Source organism: Phoenix dactylifera, unplaced genomic scaffold (assembly GCF_009389715.1).
Source record: "Phoenix dactylifera cultivar Barhee BC4 unplaced genomic scaffold, palm_55x_up_171113_PBpolish2nd_filt_p 000190F, whole genome shotgun sequence".
NCBI lineage: Eukaryota > Viridiplantae > Streptophyta > Magnoliopsida > Arecales > Arecaceae > Phoenix > Phoenix dactylifera.
Window position 1 is genome coordinate 506,483 of NW_024067717.1, and position 20,450 is coordinate 526,932.

The 20,450-nt window shown below is 38.5% G+C and overlaps 2 protein-coding genes across 2 annotated transcripts; both read right to left on the reverse strand.

Annotated features, from left to right (window-relative positions):
- Positions 1-706: 706 nt before the first annotated feature.
- LOC120105101 (F-box/kelch-repeat protein At1g22040-like) lies at positions 707-3,538 on the reverse strand. The gene is made up of 2 exons (XM_039117226.1): positions 3,430-3,538; positions 707-2,806 (listed from the first exon to the last, which is right to left on the reverse strand). The coding sequence occupies exon 2, from the start codon at positions 2,708-2,710 to the stop codon at positions 1,277-1,279; it is 1,434 nt and encodes a 477-aa protein (XP_038973154.1). The 5' UTR covers positions 2,711-2,806; positions 3,430-3,538; the 3' UTR covers positions 707-1,276.
- A 14,017-nt stretch (positions 3,539-17,555) lies between these two features.
- On the reverse strand, positions 17,556-20,041 carry LOC103723550 (formin-like protein 13). Its single transcript, XM_026800141.2, has 4 exons — positions 19,791-20,041; positions 19,532-19,671; positions 19,406-19,441; positions 17,556-18,501 (listed from the first exon to the last, which is right to left on the reverse strand). Exons 1-4 carry the CDS (start codon positions 19,861-19,863, stop codon positions 17,677-17,679), a joined length of 1,074 nt encoding a protein of 357 aa, XP_026655942.2. The 5' UTR covers positions 19,864-20,041; the 3' UTR covers positions 17,556-17,676.
- Positions 20,042-20,450: the final 409 nt, after the last annotated feature.

A 20,450-nucleotide genomic window follows, 5' to 3' on the forward strand; every position in this document is an offset into this window, starting at 1 on the left:
TTCACAGAGCATCATCTTTCTGTCTGCAGACTGTAGCTATCTAGGAAAAGCAGATTCTGTACTTTGGTATATAAAACAAACATAAGCAACAGTCTAAACTGATACTAAGACTTCATTGGTGGTAAGATGGATAGGGGGAAAATTTGTGGCACCAATAGTTAGAGAAAATCACATTCAGAAAAGACACCATAACCAAATATCAGCACTAAATCCTGACGTCTTTTGGTTACTCTAGTAACAGTCTAGGACCTCACTCAGAAAGGCCAGCCAGTAGGTTGTAATTTAGGATCCTTAGCCCTAAATACCCAATACCTTCGCAATATGCAGCCAATGTGAGAATAAACATATGCTTGCATGAATCCTCACACATTCCCCTATTTAAGCCCTAGCATCCTTGTCAACAAAGAGTCCAATCAAAAACAGAACACTATGACCAGCTCACGGTTAGCCCTAGAAGGGCCTGTGCTACAACTTCAGCACGCATATATTTTGATCTTGATATATCATTTTCTAGTCATGGGTGCTAAGAATTTATTTCTCAAAAAAATTGACATGGTTCCAGAGGTCATATTCGAAACATTCTGTGTAACAAAAGTTGGATACATGTTTTAATATGTTAGATGAATCAATATAAAATTTTTAACATGCAGTGATGCTCGAAGAATGTGTATGTCGGACACATTTATACAAGTTTCAAAAGATGATATCAAGAGTAACTGCATTAAAGAAGAGCACTATAGCAGGAAGCCAAACTGTGCAGAAAATATACAATCTCTTCTCAAGTTTGGTAATTCTTGCAGGAAAATGATTGCATATATACACAGTATAACGACAGAGTAACTAATGCTGAAGATAACTAATTGTATTCCCCTGTAATTGAAGAACAAGTGGTTTCATTGTATTAAATCTAAACCTGATGAACCAACTTGGACAACACCAAGGTGTCTAAGGCAGATTAAGAGCACATGCCACCATGCACTACAACTATGAAACAGCCAGCATTATCAGGACTTCCGCAATAGGTGAGCAAGGTTTAAAACTTCATGTAGCTGCATTTCTCAGTGATACAGCTATAAGATTTCCAGGAGGTCCAACCTTCTAACGAGCCCTTGCTATTCATATTAGAAATGCTATCCCTGTACATGAAACATTCTATGCAGATCAAAGTCTTGGAAGAAATGGCTTTTCACCACCACCTAATGGACTTTCAGTTGCCTACTCCTCAAGTAAAGAAGCATCTATAAGATGGAACTGGATGGCATAACTCCTGAAGTTGTCAAACACCAAGGACCTGCCCGCTAACAAGTTCTGCTGCCCCAAAATTCTTAGAAGCAATTATCTTCCAGATGTCTGTTACTTCATCCACTACAGAAACAGGATCCTCAGGTCTGAAGTCGGCTGGAGGAGCTGAAGAAGTTGAAGGGGAAGATTGCTTATGTTTCTGCAAATCAGCCTGCAATATTGCAACATGATTCTCATCATCTTTTGTAATAACATGGAGCTTCCCAAGAAAACCAGCAAGCAAGTATGGGGACTCAGAATCAGTGAAATCATGAACAGGGACCCTTCGTATGACAACTTTCCAAACATCCTCCTGGTGGTCATATCTCTTTATATCACCACTATCCAAAGAGCTAGAAGGATCCAAGGCATATAGCTCCCCGTTAACTACTACACTCAACTTTGTCCCTGCCTGCCTTGCAGGCCAACCGTCTCCCATACCAGCAGGCATTTCCACCCATGAATCATTCTCAGGGTCATAGATCTCACCTCCAACATCAAAGAAGAACGGCCATGAGTATAAACTCTGAGGAACACATAACCTTCCCCTATATGAAGCCATCCCAGTGGCAATAGGCTTCAATATATCAGCTAAGAAAGCAGTAGGTATCACCTGGGCTTTGGAAAAAGGCATGCTCGGCAACTGTGTCCACATGCCAGTTTGGGGATCAAATACTTCAGCAGATCGTAGAGGAGTTAAGCCATTTCTACCCCTATTTACGCCACCGACAGCATATAATTTATTGTTTAACAGGGCTGTCTTGCAAAAGGCCCTAGAAGTGGTCATGGAACTCACTTCCTGCCACAAATTGATGCAAGGGTCATATTTCCAAACAGACTTCATGGCTGAAGCTCTAGAAAAACCCCCTAACACATAGAGGCAGCCATCAACAGATCCAACAGCACAACCACAAAAAGGCATTTGATCCAAGGCATCCCTCCGCCAGAGCCAGCCTCTTATAAAATCAGCAATCTTGATGCTGGAACCAACCACATTCCATATCCGAAACCCAGACAACACCCTCTTAGGCTCTCCCTCATTAAGAACATAAGGCATTTGTGGCAACCTCTGCCATTTTCTCGACAAAGGGTCTAAGGCATGCCACAAAAGCTTATTCTCTTCAACTTTTGTCAGTATGTACAGCCACTCTTCAGTCGTCCCAAGTTCTCTTCTCAGATGATAAACTTCACGACTGGTGATAGCAGCCTTCCAACTCCGGCAAACCAGCTTCATGTTCAAGTAGTAAATTCTAGGCAATCTTGCCAGGATCTGCAGCGAAATCTCATCTGGGAGTCTGGGGATCAGTCCTGGGTTCCCATCATAGTAACTTGATAACATTTTCTGCCTCTTGCAGGCATCATTTTGAGATAACTCAGAAAGCTCCCCATCCTGAGTTTTGCTAATTGGCAAGCTCAATAATGATCCCATCAGAGGAGCAAAGGAGACAAGAGGGATTCAAGTTTTGTGCCAACCCTTCAATCTAGTCCTTGCTTTTGAATACTGATAGTAATACGAACATCAAATCTGGTAGGCATATGAAAACATTAACATTTACAATGACAAAAGTTTTAAATCAGTATTTTAAAGTGTTTCTGAAGGAAAGGCGATAACAAGGCATGGTCATCATAAACACAAATAAATTAGTTACGCACAAGATGTAATCTGAACAATTTCTAGTTAATTATACATGAACAAATCCCTTTTTAGTTCATCAAAGGACATGCCTCAAAAATCTAATTTTGGATACGACATAGACCAAAATATATCCAATTTCTCCAAAATTTTGAGTTGATCAGCTCCAACAATTCCGCAGAATATAGAATCAGTAGAATCGTCGCATTATGATATCAAGCAAATGTAAATTTAAGAATCAACACTAGAGGGGCGAAAATGGTGCAAATTTTAACCGGGAAAAAAAATCTAATCTTTCGGCACCCAAAGCAACCAAAAACGAGACCATTCGAAAAATCCGGCCCCAGCATACAAATAATCCTAAATAGACGGAAATATCGAACGAAATTTCTCCCAAAACCAAATAAAAGAACGATACATAAAGGAGAAATCGATTGGTTCCTTCGGATATTGCGGACCACATCGATTGAATTTCCAGAATTCGAAGGAGATCACTAGGAAAGCGGAAAGATTACCTGAAGATAGAACTCCATTCAAGGAAAGAAACCCTAAATGTGTTTTTTTTCCTTCTTAATATTATTATTTATATCTGTTCGTGCGCAAAGCGAGACGGACCGCCGTGTTCTCAAAACTATCATATAGGATTTAGTTTTGTCGATTCATGTCACACGTGTTGGCCCAGGATGCTCGTTGACGGCCGGATGGTACTTAGCACAAGATAGCGCAGAATACTGGTTGTCAAACATTAGGCTCGTTTAGGAAAGCATTTTTCTTTCTAAAAATATAATTTATGCAGAGCAAAATTTTAAAAAAAAAATCTAAAAAGATACTTTTGGTATATTTAGTTGACAATTAAAAAATAACAGATTTTTAGAGTACTTATGTTTAATTGACTATTCACTTTTATGTAAAAATTATGTATAATTTCTATTATATCCTTAATAAAAATTAGATTTTTAATGCCTGAAGGATTTTTTTGGAAAAAAATAAAAATAGAGTGATTCGCAGCTCATGAAAAAGTAACTTTTACATGTTTCTTATGTAAAAGACTTTTTCATGAAACATGAAAATCATATTTTTATGAGAATATAACTTTTTCATCTCTCTCCTTTGAAAACTTCAACTAAACAAGAGGCATCTCATTACTTTTCCGTTGACCATACTTTCTTCCATTCTTTTTCCGCAAACCAAACGAGCCCTAGGATGATTTGAGGACATTTATCTACATAAGTAATGGAGAAGGAGAGAGAAAATACGAGGGGGAGAGAAGATTTTTTTTTCGAAAAAAAATCCACATCATGCGCCTCCCATCTCTCTCTCTTGATTTCTATTGTCACTCCAGTTCCAATCATATTATATATACATTACAATAATTTTAGTAATAATTTTGATTGCTAGAACATTATATACATATTGCAATAATTTTAAAAATCATTGCTATATAAAATATAATATTCTATAGAGACCATAATGTACTGATAGAATATAATAATTTTATATGGCGCTCACCATTTGCTATGAGATATTTGGAGCTTTACCCCATCCTTGGTTGCTTTTGAAGCAAAGCATGTTTATAAAGAGGCTTACAGTACTGCAGACTAGCTAACTCAATTTTCTTTTATTCCCAACCAGCTTTGTCATATTTTGATTGAAGATTCTAGTGGATATGTATTTATACATACATACCAGGACTGGTTAATTCTAGCCATCTCAATAGAGAAAAAAGAGAGACAGAACTAGGATCCACATATGTGAAATTGTGATTCCTATTCCATTTCTAATTTTCATTCATATTCCTTTTAATTCCTTCAAAGTAAACATAGCATAAAAAGTTTGAGTTCTTCCGGTACTTGTGAGTCAAGTACCATGCATAGTCATGCTTGGCCATCAATTTAGTCTCCCTAAGGGTTGCTTTGATGCTGCCCCTTCCGTCTTGGCATAAGACTTAGCACTTTTGCCCTGCATCACTTATATTATTAATTTTAAAAAAAATTAAAGGAAAATAGGTTGGTTCGAATGGGCTAGTGAATCTATGGAGCTTGGATTTGATCAAGCTGGGTTGAAAACAGTTTTTAGCATAAACTCAATCAAGCTAAATTACTAGCAAAGCCTGATGCAAGCCTCTTTTAGTCAGAAAAAAAAAAAAAACTCGAGTGCAACTATTTGGTGCACATAAAAAGTTCTTCAGATCTATAATTGTTGACTTAGCAACTCCATAATCACCTGCTCCAATATATTTGGCTACAAATTCATGAGTTGCACTTTGCAATTTATAATTACTTTTCCGGTCACCTTGATCAAATCACCATCTCTATTGTGCAACTTATATTTCCCTGGCTAGATCCTCCAAATCCTTTCCATACCAAGGGCATATTTTTTTGTTATTTTTTCCCTTATGAATTTGGATACACTCCCCATTAACATTTAAGGGGCGTTTGGTAACCCCAACAGGATCACCACGGTGATCTAAGATTTCCGGTGATCCGAATACTGGGGTGATTTGATCCCCAGTGATCTAAGATCAATATGTTTGGTAGGCCATGGTCCAGTGATTAAAAATCCCCGGGTATCCATAAGTAACTTGTTTGGTATGGTACGAGGATCCAAAATAATTGACCACATAATACCACAAATACCCCTGATATATCTTAGATGAATTTTTTATGTGTTTTTAATTCTCATGAATTAAAAATATAAGTCAATATGCTAATTTCTATAATAGCTTCCTAATTTTGTCACATATTCTACTTTTAGTAGCTCTTATCATATATTTATTAATCATATAAAATATATTATAATAAAATATTAATATATTTATCAATATATTAATTATTAATATATTCTATAAAAATATATTTATTACTCCTATAAATTATTAATCTTATAAAAATATGTTATTTTTCATTATATAATTAATATTTTTATTTATACTTATAATAGATTTTTTTAATACTAATAATTATTTTGATTAAAAAATTAGGTAAATAGGAGTAATATAGTAATATATTAAATATTTTTATTATATAAATATAAAATATAATAATATATTTCTACTATAATTTAAAATTTTCCTTCAATAATAATAGCATAATAATATGATTAGTAATATATTATAATATAATTTATATCATTAATATAATATATAATATCAACATAATATTTTATATATATATATATAACATTGACATAATATATTGATGGTATACTGATATATCAATTTTGCTGCTAACTTGAGGGATATTTTTGTCTTTAACTTTCAACCCAAGATCACTGCTCTGGGGTGATCTTGGATTCCCGACCTCAAGAACGGATATTCCATTACCGAGTTTGGAGGTAATTTGAGGAGTGGAGGTGATTTAAGATCACCGCCACAAAAGATCATTGTGGTACAACCAAATGCGGTGATCTCATCACCTCCACTCATATCATCCTTGATCCTGGGACGATCACTCCATATCAAATGCTCCCCTACTATTGTAGATAGATGGGCAGAAATATAGCACTTTCATTGAAAGCAGGAGCCTTGTTTGCACTTTCCGCGGTAATGACCACTGTAATAAGAAATCTATATAAATTTAAAACTTTTGAGCTACTTTTCCGTGCCCGGGGTTTTTCATGCCGTGCCCAATAAACCAGGCCTTTTTCCAGAAGCGAACGCGTCTCAGGGGGGTTGCTCCTCCCTCACAGGTGTCTCCGATCACAGCCATTAAACATTAATTAAACGGCTGTGACTTGACCACTTCCCACGGACCCCCGTCAACCTTCCTTCCTTTTATTATTTTTCCAGCCCCAGTTATCCCATTCGCCGCCTGCGCCTCCCTCAATTACCGCACCAAATTTGACTTCGGATTCTGCGGGGCCTTTTAGAGGAAAGCCTTCTCTCGCTAGCTGGCACTGCCATTGCCCTTCCCCATGTCTCCTCGCCTCCCTTTCTTCCCCCCGAAACCACCCTTCAAGCCCCCACTCTTATAATTTCCAGCCCCCTCCCCCCCATCTAAGTATCTAACCAAGTCCTTTCTTTCTCACCATCCTCTCTCTCTCTCTGTCTCTCTCTCCAATGCTCTCATCTTTCCTCTTTAGGAAGAAGAGAGACACCAACTCCTTCACCATGCTATCCCCCGCCGAGCCTCTGGGCCTCAAGACGATCGCCGTCGGAAGCCTCGACAACTCGCGACCGCCGAATTGCGTCAAAAGGAACTTCGTAGCCTCTACATCCCCCTCCTCATCCCCTTCGTCTTCATCAGACGCGTCGAGCAGCGAGAAACCTGAAGATAAGGTGGTGGTGGTGGTGGAGGAGGAGGAGGAGGAGGAGGAAGGAGAGGAGGGTGAGGTCGAAGACGAAGAAGAGGATGAGAGGGATGCATGCTGGGCCACGTACGGGAGGCGGAGCCACTGCCTTCGCCGGCTCCCGCCCCCCATCCCGTTGCTCGCGAGGACCGCGAACTTGTCCTGCCACATGCCGTGGATCCTCAAGCGCACCTACAAGGAAGATGGAAGCCTCGTTCTCAAAGAGGTCAGAGTCAGGCACCATGAGTACTTCCGCGCTTGCCGAGAGAACGGCCGGCTCACGCTGCACCTCGTCGAATTGGATGAAGACTCCCCCTTGTTCATGTCATGGCCGAAATGCTAGGAGGCAGCCGGAAAAGAGAAGGAGACGAAAAGAGTGAGAGAGTCTGATGAAGAATGCCAACCATTAGCATCGCTGCAATCCTCCATGTTATCATCACCACCGCCGTCATGTCTTCCAGAAAGAGACGATTGCACCAGGGGGAAGGCTACGAGTCCAAACATCATCGACGCCAGATTGCAGAAGATCAAGGACGTGATTAGAGCAAGGGAGGTGGATGTGCCGAGAGTGCAGCCAAGGTTTGAAATGCCATCTATGATGATGCTATCTTCTTCAATGCCTGAGCCTGTGCGTGGAAAGGAGTGCATGGAACCCGCTGCACCGGATGCCGATCAGTATGGTGAGAATGGTTCATGTTTGGAGAGTAAGATTGAAGGATTAGGACCTTAGAATTTGCTGTTCTTGCTTTAGTACTTTCAGTTCATGGGTCAGGGTTTAAGGGTTATAGAGGTCCTTCAGATGATCAATCTGTCGGTAAAAGAATTTCTTGTGGAGAAATATTTTTGCCATGTTTTGTTAATTTACTTGGTTTCTTCTTCCTATGTCCTTCACCGTGAGCAGTGTACATGAGGCTAGAGTTCTTTGTTTTCTAGATGAGGTTGAGGAAAATGGGTAGTCATAATTGCAGAACATATTTCATTAATTTTTTTTTGAATTTGTTTTCTACTTTGGAATGGTGATAAGGTTAAGGGGAATTGGCAGTCATAGTTGCTGAATATATTTTTTTTATCTTTTTGAATCTTTTTTGGCTTTGAGAGGAAACAGTGTGTTTGAGATGAGATATCTTGCTCATATTCGCAAGCAAATTTTTCTTTGTTATTTATTCTTCAAATTTCAGATTCCTTTTCAAGAAAAAAATTCAGATTCCTTAAATTCATTTTACTAATTTACATTTATATTTTGAAGCTTTATAGTAAATTTTAAGGTGCCAACCTGTCATGAGAAATGCATTATAATTGATATTATCGCATTTATTCGTAGATTAATTGCCCATACTTCCAATTCTAGAATTTTTTTAGGGGAAACTCTTTGGCAATATTCTACATATCTGTAATTTAATGTATTCTTGCTGCCTGATCCAAAACTTTAAAACATGTAATTATTATTATTATTATTACTATTTTGATCATGCCTTGCCTTCTTCTATGCACAATTTTATTTTTGCTTCATAAATTGTGCTGTCATTGCCTTTGTCAACGTTAAAAGTTTGGTTTGGCACTTTCCAAGGTTGCGGCGTTTTCAACGTAAATGTGGTCTCCTGTACTTCACGAGTGCAACTATCCGGACCATGATTAAGCTGCCAGGTGGTGTTTATTCTAGAAAGGACAATGACACCTAGCCGGGAAATCTCTTCATGGTTACAAAATATTCAGAAAAAAGATTGCGTAGGTCAACCGCACAAACGTTATCAGAGGAAGGCATCCCTTCTGGTTTGCAACCGAGTTAGGGAGGTCCTGCTCTCAATCACAGACCATTGCATAGTACATAATGATCAGAAAGATAAACCTCTTAGTAACTCGAGAAATTATTCCCCGCACTGCATTACACCAGATATTCCTGCATGCCATCAATTACAACTGCCCGTTCATGTAACGGTGTACCAAGATGCAAGCTTGATGACGTGGTCTATAAACGCAAGTCGTTGTGGCTGCATGATGCATGCATTTAGAAAATTCAGTAGGAGGGCAGCCTCTTTAGGTAGAATTCATATTAATAGCTACCATTTTAGCCCAGATTCTATGTAAAATATCTTTTTTTTTTTCTTTCTTAAGATGGATCTTTAAGGCCAATCGATCTGATTCCTGCAGAAAATTCTATCCAATCCCACTGAATTTTATAAACAAGTGCTTAAATCGGTTTTAACGTAGCATATCATGCACCGGAGCAGCCATTACTAGTTCAATCGTAATCATATTTGAATTCCCCTCCAACCAAAAAACTATTGATTAATGCCTGAAAAATATCGAACCTAGTGAAAGTCTCTACTTTTCCCTTGCTGTATCTGATCCACAAATATGAGAGTAGCCCGCAATTCAATTACAGGTGGACCAAAGTTGGTGCATAAAATGAACTGACATGCCTCCATCAAGATCAAAGGAGATATATATTGAAGCTTCAAGTGATTGTTTGTTGTGTGATTTCAATGTTCACATGCAGCAGCAGCAGCTCTTCCAGGATGGGGATTAGCCTAATTTAGGTGGCCCAACGCCCAACTCTTCTGTGGCCCTCTTTCGTACTTGCGTGATGCTAGTCTTGGGAACATGCAACTAAATGTGGTCTTCCATGGACGGCTAAGAACAAAGTGTTAATTGCTGTGATTGATTGCAATGCATTTGTGACTCTCTTAGGCCTCGTTTGGTTCGCGGAAAGTATTTTTCCTGCTAAGAATATAATTTCTGCAAAGAAGATTCCTAGAAAGAGAATGTCTGGGAATTTACTTTTGACATGTTTGGTTAAACATGGAAAAGTGATAGATTTTTAGAGTGCTTATGTTTGGTTGACCATTCAGTTTCCTGAAAAAGTTATTTGTAATTTCTATTATATCCTTAATAAAAATTAGGTCTTTAATGCCTTTTTAATGCTGAAGGGTCATTTTGGAAAAAAATAAAGATGGAGTGATTTCCGGTTACTTTTCCATGTTTCTTATGGGAAATACTTTTCCATAAAATGTGGGAATCATATTCCCATGGGAATACAACTTTCTTATCTCTCTCTTTTGAAAACTCTAACCAAATAAGAAGTATCTCATTACTTTTCCGTTGACCACACTTTCCCCCCTTCTTTCCCCGCGAACCAAACGAGCGCTTAAGAAAGAAAAGAAAGTGGTACAATCCAATTCTTATAAACTGCAGATATAGCAGTAGTAAAAGAATTAGTCGTGTGGAGTGGAGACTTAGAGTTGGGCATCGGGCCGTGCCGGGCCGGCCCGGCCCAGGCCCACCGGGCCCGAGGTCTAAACGGGCCGTGCCTGGCCCGGCCCGTTCAGCACGGAACAGTAGCCCGGCCCGGCCCGCACGGCCCGCAACGGTTCCAAACGGGCCGTGCCAGGCACGGCCCGTCTGGAGAGGGGGGAGAAAAATAGTCGTTTTCAATGGCTATTTTGGGAAAATTCCAATTTTGCCCCTCCCAACAGTCCAAAAACGGCTAAATTGAGGGGTATTTTGGGAAAAAATTTTTTTGGGCTTCTATAAATAGCCCTTTCCTCCCTCATTCTCACCACACCAAACCAACTATTCTCTCCTTCTCTACTACTATTATTTCTCTCTTCTAAAGTGCTCTTCTAGCAATTTAATTTTTAGTTTGCATTTAGCAAGTGTTCAAGTGCTACACAAGAGGAGGTTCCTGTTGAGAAGAGAAGGTCACTCCTGTTGAGAGCACAAGAGGAAGCTCAGAATCTCGGCTCTGCCTCTGCCCTCCGACCCTCTACTCAATTCCTCCTTGTGGTTAGTTTTTATTTTTTGAATTCATCAATTTAGATATGTCATCTTTTGAGGAAAGTCAGTTTGGCATTCCTCCTGTTTCTGAGGGAGAAGAAACTAATCCCCAACCCCATGTTCCTAGTTCCTCTAGAACTAGTGAACCGAGTGGAGATCAAACCTCTTCTCGTAAGAGGACTAGTGCTGTATGGAATGAATTTGATAAAGTTATAGTTGATGGAGTCTGGAAAGCTAAATGTAAAAAATGTGCCAAACTTTATAGTTGTAGTAGTAGTGGGGGAACAGGGCATTTAAAAAGACATCAAGAGAGTCATAGGATGCATGATTCTCATGCTCAAACTCAAAGTACCCTTAATATACAAGGGGGATTACTTGTAGGTAATTTTGCATATAATCATGAAAATCAAAGAAAAGCACTTGTAAAATGGATAGTTATGGATGAATTACCTTTTAGTTTATGTGAATCTTTTAATTTTGAAGAATATGTTCAATTAAACCTACAACCTGCTTACAAAAGAACTAGTAGGCGTACATTTAGAAGAGTAGCTATGACTAACTTTTTAGCAATGAAACAAAGTTTAATTGAAACACTTTCTACTTTAAATGTAAAAATTTACTTCTGATATTTGGTCAGCATCTGTAGGTAGTAATTGTTTTATTGCCATTACTGCTCATTATATTAATAATGATTGGCAATTAAATAAACGTATTCTTGCTTTTCGTGCTTTTGATTTTCCACATTCTGGGCAACAAATTTCAAATGTCATTTATCAAACTGCATGTTCATATAATATTAATGATAAAATTATGTCTATTACTTTTGATAATGCATCTAATAATAATTCTGCTGTTGCATTATTAAAAGACTCATTGCATCCCATGTTAGATGGAAATTTATTGCATATTAGATGTGCATGTCATATCTTAAATCTTTCTGTTCAAGCTGGCATGGGCATGATTCAAGATGTGATTTCAAAAATTAGAAATGCAGTTTCTTTTATTCATGCTTCAAGATCAAGACTTCAAGAATTTAAGGAACTATGTATAAATCATGGTAAACGTTTTAAAAAATTTAAACTTGATGTAATTACTCGTTGGAACTCAACATATAGCATGATACATGATGCATACCCATATAAAAACTTATTAAGTGCATATATTAATGATCGTGGATTAGGCTTTTCATTGACTGAAACTGATTGGAATAAAGGAAAAATTTTGGAAGATTTTTTGCTTAGTTTTTATAATGCTACCAATGTTCTTTCTGGTATTTATTATCCAACTTCATGTTCATTTTTACAACAAGCATATATAATTAGTCAAAAATTTGCAGAACATAGATATGATGATGTTTTAATGCCTATTATTGACCTAATGGAATCTAAATGGAATGAGTATTGGGACAAGATATGTCCTATGCATAACTTAGCTGCTGTATTTGATCCTAGAGTTAAATTAAATGGCGTGCTAATTTTACTTGATGCATACTGTGAAAATATGAATCAAGATCCTGAACCTGCTAAAAATGAGGTAAAACAACTTCTTTATGATATTTATGCTATATATGATGAAAAAATTCGTGGATCTAGATTTTTCGTACAAACCTCTATTTCTTCTTCTAGTAGTTCTCGTTCGTCATCTATTTTTTCATTCATTGCACAGAGAAAACACACACATGCTTCAAGTTTATCTTCATCTTCTTCATCTTTAAGTAGTGAACTAGAATTTTATTTACGAAATGATCTTCAGTCTGCATATGATGAAAATCAAATAGAGAATCTAGATGTATTATCTTGGTGGAAGAGTGTTAGAAATCAATATCCTGTAATGTCTGCAATTGCACGCGATTTTTTAGCTGTGCCGATGTCCACGGTAGCATCGGAATCCGCTTTTAGTGCAGGTCGGCGTGTTCTTGACGAAAAGAGAAGTAGGATGACGGGCGAAACGGTGGGATGCTTCTCTGCTTCAAAGATTGGTTGGATGCTGAGGCAAGACTTCAAGATAAAGGTGGACATAATATAACATCCTCTGATGATGATGATACAAACACTACTGAAGAGTGAATACTGATTCACTGAATCACTGATGATTAGTAAGATTTCTTAATTTTTTATAATTGTACATTTTTATTGTATTCTGGAGGTCAGACCAAGGTCCAAACCTCGGCCCTTTCTTATTGTATTCTGGAGGTCAGACCAAGGTCCAAACCTCCCTTCATGTACCATGTTGATTTAAATTAATAAACTGGTAGGGGTCTATGCCAAACCCCCCACCATTAAGGTGGCTTTATATTAATAAATCCTTAGTTTTCAATATGTATTAATTTATTAAAAAAATTTATGAAGCATTAATTTTTATGGAGACGGGCCGTGCCTGGCCCGGCCCAGGCCCGGACCAGGCCAGGCCCGCGGGCCAGCCCGGCCCAGGCCCTTATGGGCCGTGCCGGGCTGGCCCGCGGGCCGTGCCGTGCTTGGCCCGCAGGCCAAGAGCGGGCCGTGCCGGCCCAGGCCCGAAGCGGGCCGTGCCGGGCCAGGCCCGCGGGCCAGAAACCCGTGACCCAGCACGGCCCCCTTAAATGGGCCGTGCCAGGCATGGCCCGGTACTGTAGCTAGCGGGCCGTGCCAGGCACGGCCCGCTTCGTGCCGGGCCGTGGGCGGCCCGGCCCAGTGCCCAACTCTAGTGGAGACAGTCCCTTAAAGCCAAACATATTCAGTCTCAAAGTCGGCATTGTAATAGCAGAGATAGTGATTTACTTGATATTATTGTATATGATTGTGTATTTGTGAATCAATCTGGGGATAATGGCCTGGGTTATGTACCTGATTTCAGTCCAAGCTGATTCCGACCCAACCCATCTACACCCTTATGATCTTTGTCTAATGCCAAGTCCCAATGACCAAAACCAACATTCTGGGAATGGATAGAAGTGGTTAATTCTCATGATTGTGGAATATGAGAGTCAGACTTGGTCGACTTAATAATGGTCGAAGAGCTTAAGAGGATCTTTTGTGGAACAAAAGAGTGGTAACATTTATCAAGTGCATGGATTCTATGAGGTTAAGTGAGGTCTGAATAAACTCGTACCTAAATCTTGTTTGGATAATCCAGTAAAATTTTGGCTGAATCTCTTATGAATCGGAAAGTCCATTTGAGAATGGCTTATATCAACCTAATATATTTCAGTCCAAATTCTATATGAAGGGAAAAAAAAAGGTCTCCATAGGTAGGATTTAGATTGGGATTTCGGTGGATATTTAGAAGATGCGAAGATGAGTGGGCAAACAGGTCTGATTTCTTCGAGATAATCCTAAAGGAACATCCACGGCCTGATTCCTTCGAGATATTCCTAAAGGAATATCCACAGGATTTAAGGGCTCGTTTGGTTCGCAGGAAAAGGAGGGGAAAAAGTGTGGTCAACGGGAAAGTAATGAAATGCCTCTTGTTTGGTTGGAGTTTTCAAAGGAGAGAGATGGGAAAGTTGTATTCCCATGGGAATATGATTCCCACATTTCATGGGAAAGTCTTTCTCATGAGAAACATGGGAAAGTTACTTTCCCATGAGGTGGGAATCACTCCTTTTTTATTTTTTCCCAAAAAGACCCTTCAGCATTAAAGAAGCATTAAAGAGGCATTAAAGACCTAATTTTTATTAAGGGCATAATAGGAATTATACATAACTTTCCTAGGAAAGTGGATAGTCAACCAAACATAAGCACTTTGGAAATTTGTCACTTTTCCATGGTTAACCAAACATGCCAAAAGTACTTTCCTAGGTATCCTCTTCCTAGGAATCTGAGAATCAGATTCCTAGGAGGGAAAATACTTTCCGCGAACCAAACGAGCCCTAAATGATTTTGGGTCTAAATTTTGTGGGGGAGGATCGGACCTAGTTAGTCAAATTTCATAAAATCCTTTGGATCCAGGGGCCAACGCAGGCATGTTTAGGTATCTACTTTATGTGCCGGTATACCTCGGAAATAATTTATTAATGCCATGGGTTCAAATATGGTTAACAAGTTTTCGTAAGAAACGTGAAGGTAATAAAATGGGTGACATAAAATATTTTTTTCCCTAAAATGGGTGGTAGTTAAATATGGTTCAAATATGGTCTAATATTATTTTTTTTATTACACCCAGGTCGTGACATGTAATATTTTTTTTCTAAATACATCTTTGGATGCATATTTGTCTAGCCTCGAACAAATTATAACTAAAGTTTGAGTTTGCAGGCTTGGGTAGAGCTTTCTAAGGGAATGGGGGAGGATTAATATTTTTTATATTTAATTAATATCACACTTATATTATAGCTCGTTTTAGAACTTCTTTTATGCTTCCCATATCTTGCAAGTTGGGGTGTCATTGGGAGAACCGGAAGTGAGAGCGGCGTCCGCTTCACTATTGCTTCTTCTAGATTAATGACTGTACTTCTCGCCCAGCCCAACCCCATTCAGGCTGACAAAATGTTCTAGGAGTAAGGGTGCAATTGGATCGAATTAGACCGCGAAATGAGTGATCCCAACCTAACCTGATTTTATATTTAAATAATAATTTTGAACCCAAACCTGATTCATTGACTGATTGGGTCAGATCAGGGTAGGGTGCACCGAAAGGATTTTAGATCTACTGGATTATTTGAGTTAGGTCAAGAACAAGTGCGACCCTTATCTAATCCAAAATGTTCGAATTTGGGTTGGGGTTGAGTCGGTTTTGTAGGTCAAAGCATCTAGCTACTATTTTATATTTAGAATATAATAATTGTTTTTGAACCCATTTTGGTTCATAATCCAATGTTTTATTCTATCATAACCAGATAATTGAATAATGTTCTATAGTTATCTTGATTAGTTTTTAAAAAACAAAAATAGAATGTTCATTAGTTATTCATTTTTATTTGTTTTGCGAATACCGCTTGTTCATCTTTATTATGTGGAGGGAGACCTGTAATATTTTTATTTAAGATTCTTTTTGGCCATAAATCCACCCACGCTTGCAAGTTTACAATTTAAGGCCCCGAGCTGGAAAGGGCAGTAGCACTGCTGCTAATTAATTCGGGAAATATATCTTTTCTTGGAAGTTTTCCTGCCTAAAATGAAAGAAAATGTTTGATGTAGATTAAAGTAGACAAAACTGCATAGAGAAAGTCACTGTAAATGAAAATTGTATACTTTTGAGATCAAACAACGAAAAATTTAGCTTTTCGTGAAAGAAATTTACAAGTTATATGGTTGCTGAAAGAAGAATGTAACAGATAGGACTTAAAAGCTAGCTTATGGATAGAAGCTAAAAGAAGTTTGCATTATAATAGAGTTGCAGATAGAAATCCACTTAGGATAGTTTTGGTTACAAAAAACTAGTCATATTTAACTTGGGTGGGTTGTTGGATTGATTAAAAGCTAATCGAATCCCAACAAAAAAAGTGGGAAGGTACATTATATTAAGTTGGATTATATTGAGATAATCAGGTTAGCTTCTTTTATATAGGGATTTTAAGATTGAAAAAAAGTGTCAAACATTCTATTTAGTCAATATCATGTTGAATTGGGATTGAGAACTCTAAAACTTAATAACAGTGAAGGTATGCTTAAACTTATAAGTATTTAAAATAGAACATAAATTGATAAATATTGAGGTTAACTATTGAACAGGCTGGGCTGGTCCTCTTAGGTTGAGACGAGAGCAAGTTGCACCCCTTTGTATAGTAATTCTTTCAAGATTTTAGCAGGAAATTTTTTCTTTTCCGAACTAGCCTCATTGACTATTCTCATTAAAACATGAATAAATCTTTTAATGGCCTGTCACATGAAAGCAAATATACTTTGTATCGCATGCCTGTGATGTTCCAGCTTGATACTATCATGGTAAACACAGTGCCATGGTAATACTTAGCATGTACAGCCTATCCAATACTAATGTTGTGCAACAAAAAGGCATAACTTGGTACACATCATGCATTGTGTTCTCAACTGCCCTGTTTGGCTAAGGATAAGTGGGAGATATCCTCCTAGTTTTCAAACATAAAAGAAAGGGTCGAAATCAAGTCTTAAACTATGTAGGATTAAATTATACCACAAAATAAGAGAAATTTATCTCCTTCAATTACCTTTTGCCCTTATCCACTCGATATATACATAAAAAAGTGGGAAGGTAGTTTCATCCTTTGTGACAAAATTTAAAGCATCTCAAAATCCATTGTGCTCGCTTATCTACTTCTCCTGTTCCTCCAACCATCAACCAAATACCAAATAGCTTCTATTCCATGGAGTAGGCGTATCCCTCTAAGAATACATGAGATATTCTTTCCAAAATTTATTCCGCAACCAAATGCAGCCAACAAGATTTTCAGTACCAATATTCTATTAGTACGATGTCATTTTCCGTACCAACACTTCAATATGAGGGATGCCCTAAATATCAGTTCATAGGAGTCCATGCAGTCCAGTACTAAAAAACAGGAATCTCATCAACCCTGAATTCTGATTCAGACACAGAAAAGCAGCTAGCATTCTACACATGCCACCTAATATTATACCAGCACAAATTAATACAAGAACAACAATTCATCTTTCCACAGCTCAATGTTGTATAAAGATGCCATATTTAAAATTCCCAGCTATAATAAGTTCACCTATAATGAGTAAAAACTCTGTAAGCTATAATGAGTGAAAACTGTGAGCTAGAAAAAGAGAAACAACATCCTGTTACTGGGTTTGAGGATTGTAAAATGCCATTCTGGGTGGCAGCAGTGGCCGATAACTAGGTGCCATTGGTTTTCGAATGCTGGACTGTGCTGGCTGCTGATTTATTGACACAGGCTGGTTAGTTGGCTGTCGATTTATTGGCAGCGGCTGGTACATAGGCGGCGGCGGCGGCGGCTGTTGGAACAAAGCTACAGGCTGCTGCTGCTGATGTGTCAAAGACACAGGCATTGTCAGGTTCATCATCTGAGGCGGAGGCGACGGTGGTGGAGGTAGGGCATTGTAAGAGTCCAGCAGTCCAGTCATCACTCCTTCAGATGGTTGTAGGTACTGCATTGTGGAACTTTGATAGAGATTGAATTGGGGCTGGAATGACATAGTTTGGTTTTGTATAGGAGTTTGCTGCACTAGAACAGTTTGAGGTGGATGTGGTGCTGAAATAGCCATTTGTGGAACAGGCATAAAGGCTGTCGCAGTGGCACTGGGATTGGAAACTGGCATGGGATTCTCCAATTTCATCTTCTTAGCTGGTGGTTCAGAGTTAATTGAATCAGCTGATCTAACAAGATAAGCACTCTCCGCTTCTTCTGCAACAAACGCGGAGAGGACAGAGGTCTTTATCTTCAGGGAACGAGTAGAAGCAGCAAACTTGTTGGCTACCTCAGCAGCAATTGCAGCAGTACCCTTATTCTGTGGTTGAAGTGCAGGATAATTTGAGTTTGGTTTTGGAGGTTCTGCTGAAGGTGGCAGCTTTGCTGACATCACAACTGGTTCATCATGAACCTGCCTTTGCATGTCCTCAGCTTCCTCCAGCGTTCCTTGGGCCACCTGCCATTTAGAATGTATTTGTTAGATCGAACAAAACTCAAAATCATCACGATTGTCGGAGTATACCAAATGTAATTGTATTTGTCAGTCCCTGTTAACCGAAAACTGTATCGTGAGTCAAGAGGAGAGCTTTATCTTGCATATAGGAGATTTAGTCATCTAATTCACAAATTTTCATGCTAACATTAACTAGACTGTTGTCACTAACCTAAAATGATATTTGTAATGAATTTTAATAGATTGATACTCTGCTATGTCCCAAAGAGATGTCACTATGCCAGTTTCCTAAAATTCAGAATACAAGGGTGACAAACAATTTCTTGTCATATGAGATTGCCCTAGCAAGCATTGTACCCCAAGCTTGCTCCAATGGTGTAAGTATTCCTGTAATATATATGGAAATATAGATATGCACAAGATTGTTGATTGGGCAACCATGCAAAGTCATAAGCCTATGGGTTAGAGATCACACCTAGTGCATGACTGACAACTCTACCTTGTCACGACACTCCTGAAAAGTGGCTGAAATAGAAGTACAGCCTACCAAAGATGTACCGGTCTTCTCTCTCGCACTCTCCGACTTCAATAAGAAGATTGATGGATGTCAACCTAATGCTTGTTTTTCATATGTAGAGAAATACCAGAGCGCTGTATCTATAGCTGTTGTTGGACCTTCCATCACAGTCCTAGGTCTAATAGGATTTGTCTCCTTATATATGTAACCAGGACCAGTGTCCTAACTTGATCGTGAACCCTTTAAGTTTGGTTAAAGTTTCACTAGAAAGAGGTCCTAAGAAGATGCTAAGTCTAACAATTTGGAGATCCAAGACAAGCATTAGATGATTTACACATTAAAGAAGACATCATGTTTAGAGAGAACAAGCTTGGAAACCAAATTACAAACCTGTATCTGAGTGCGAACATTCTCCAGAGTAGATTCCTGAATAACTTCGATAAGTGAGTACGCAGAACTCCATGCATATCTAAGTCAAGTGTGGTTAATAGCAATTACAAACTACAAAAATCAAACCTGTTCCTCCAGTGCCGCTTTTAACTGAGAAACAAGGGCTGCTCTGTTTGCCTCAACTGATATGAGCTTCTCAAGGCACTTGGTTAAAGTGATCTCATGCTTCTGTAACTCATTTGCTAAGGTCTCCTTCCGAGGGTCCCCTGCCAAAACCAGAAATGTTGAGAAATGCCATGCAGTATATGATGAAGGATTACGAGGAATGGCAGAACTTGTAAAAGAGAAACTGTTTTCTATAATGGCTAAAATATTTTTAGATCACCTCGTCTGCAGGCATATTTAATTTTCTTTTCCAATTCCCAGACATGCCGAACAGCATTCATGCACTTGTTCATGTCCACATCCTCTTTAGGTTTTTCACTGATAACAATACGAAAGGCAGATAAAATCTTTTCTTCTTTGCCTCCAACAGATAATTTCTGGATTTAAGAGAATTGTTAATTCAATCAGTTCCCTTATTTCGTCATAGATATTTGTTGTTAAAAAAGTTAGGATCAAGAAAATGAATGGGGCTTTTACAGTCTGAGAGTCTCTTCTTACAATTCCAGCAGAACTACAAGAATAATTTTTGTTCAATTCCAATGCAGGTGAAGGTTCATTTCCAAGAATAAAGACTTTAAGGTCTTGACCACGAGATCCAAAAACTCTTCTCTCTACCCAAATATTAACCTACAATAATAAATGAGCATCTCTCATATTAGAAGACTATAGCAATATTCTAAAAATGGCATTTATCATTCTACTCCAGAAGTCATCAATAAAATACCATTCAGATTCAAGACCTTGTAATCATACCACCGCATATAGTAGATTATGAAGCTTTCTTCACTTCTTCAATGGAACTCAATGGAGAGTCACACATATAGCATTTTTCTTTTTTTTTTCTTTTCCTTTTTTTCTGAGGGTGGCGGTTGGGGGGAGG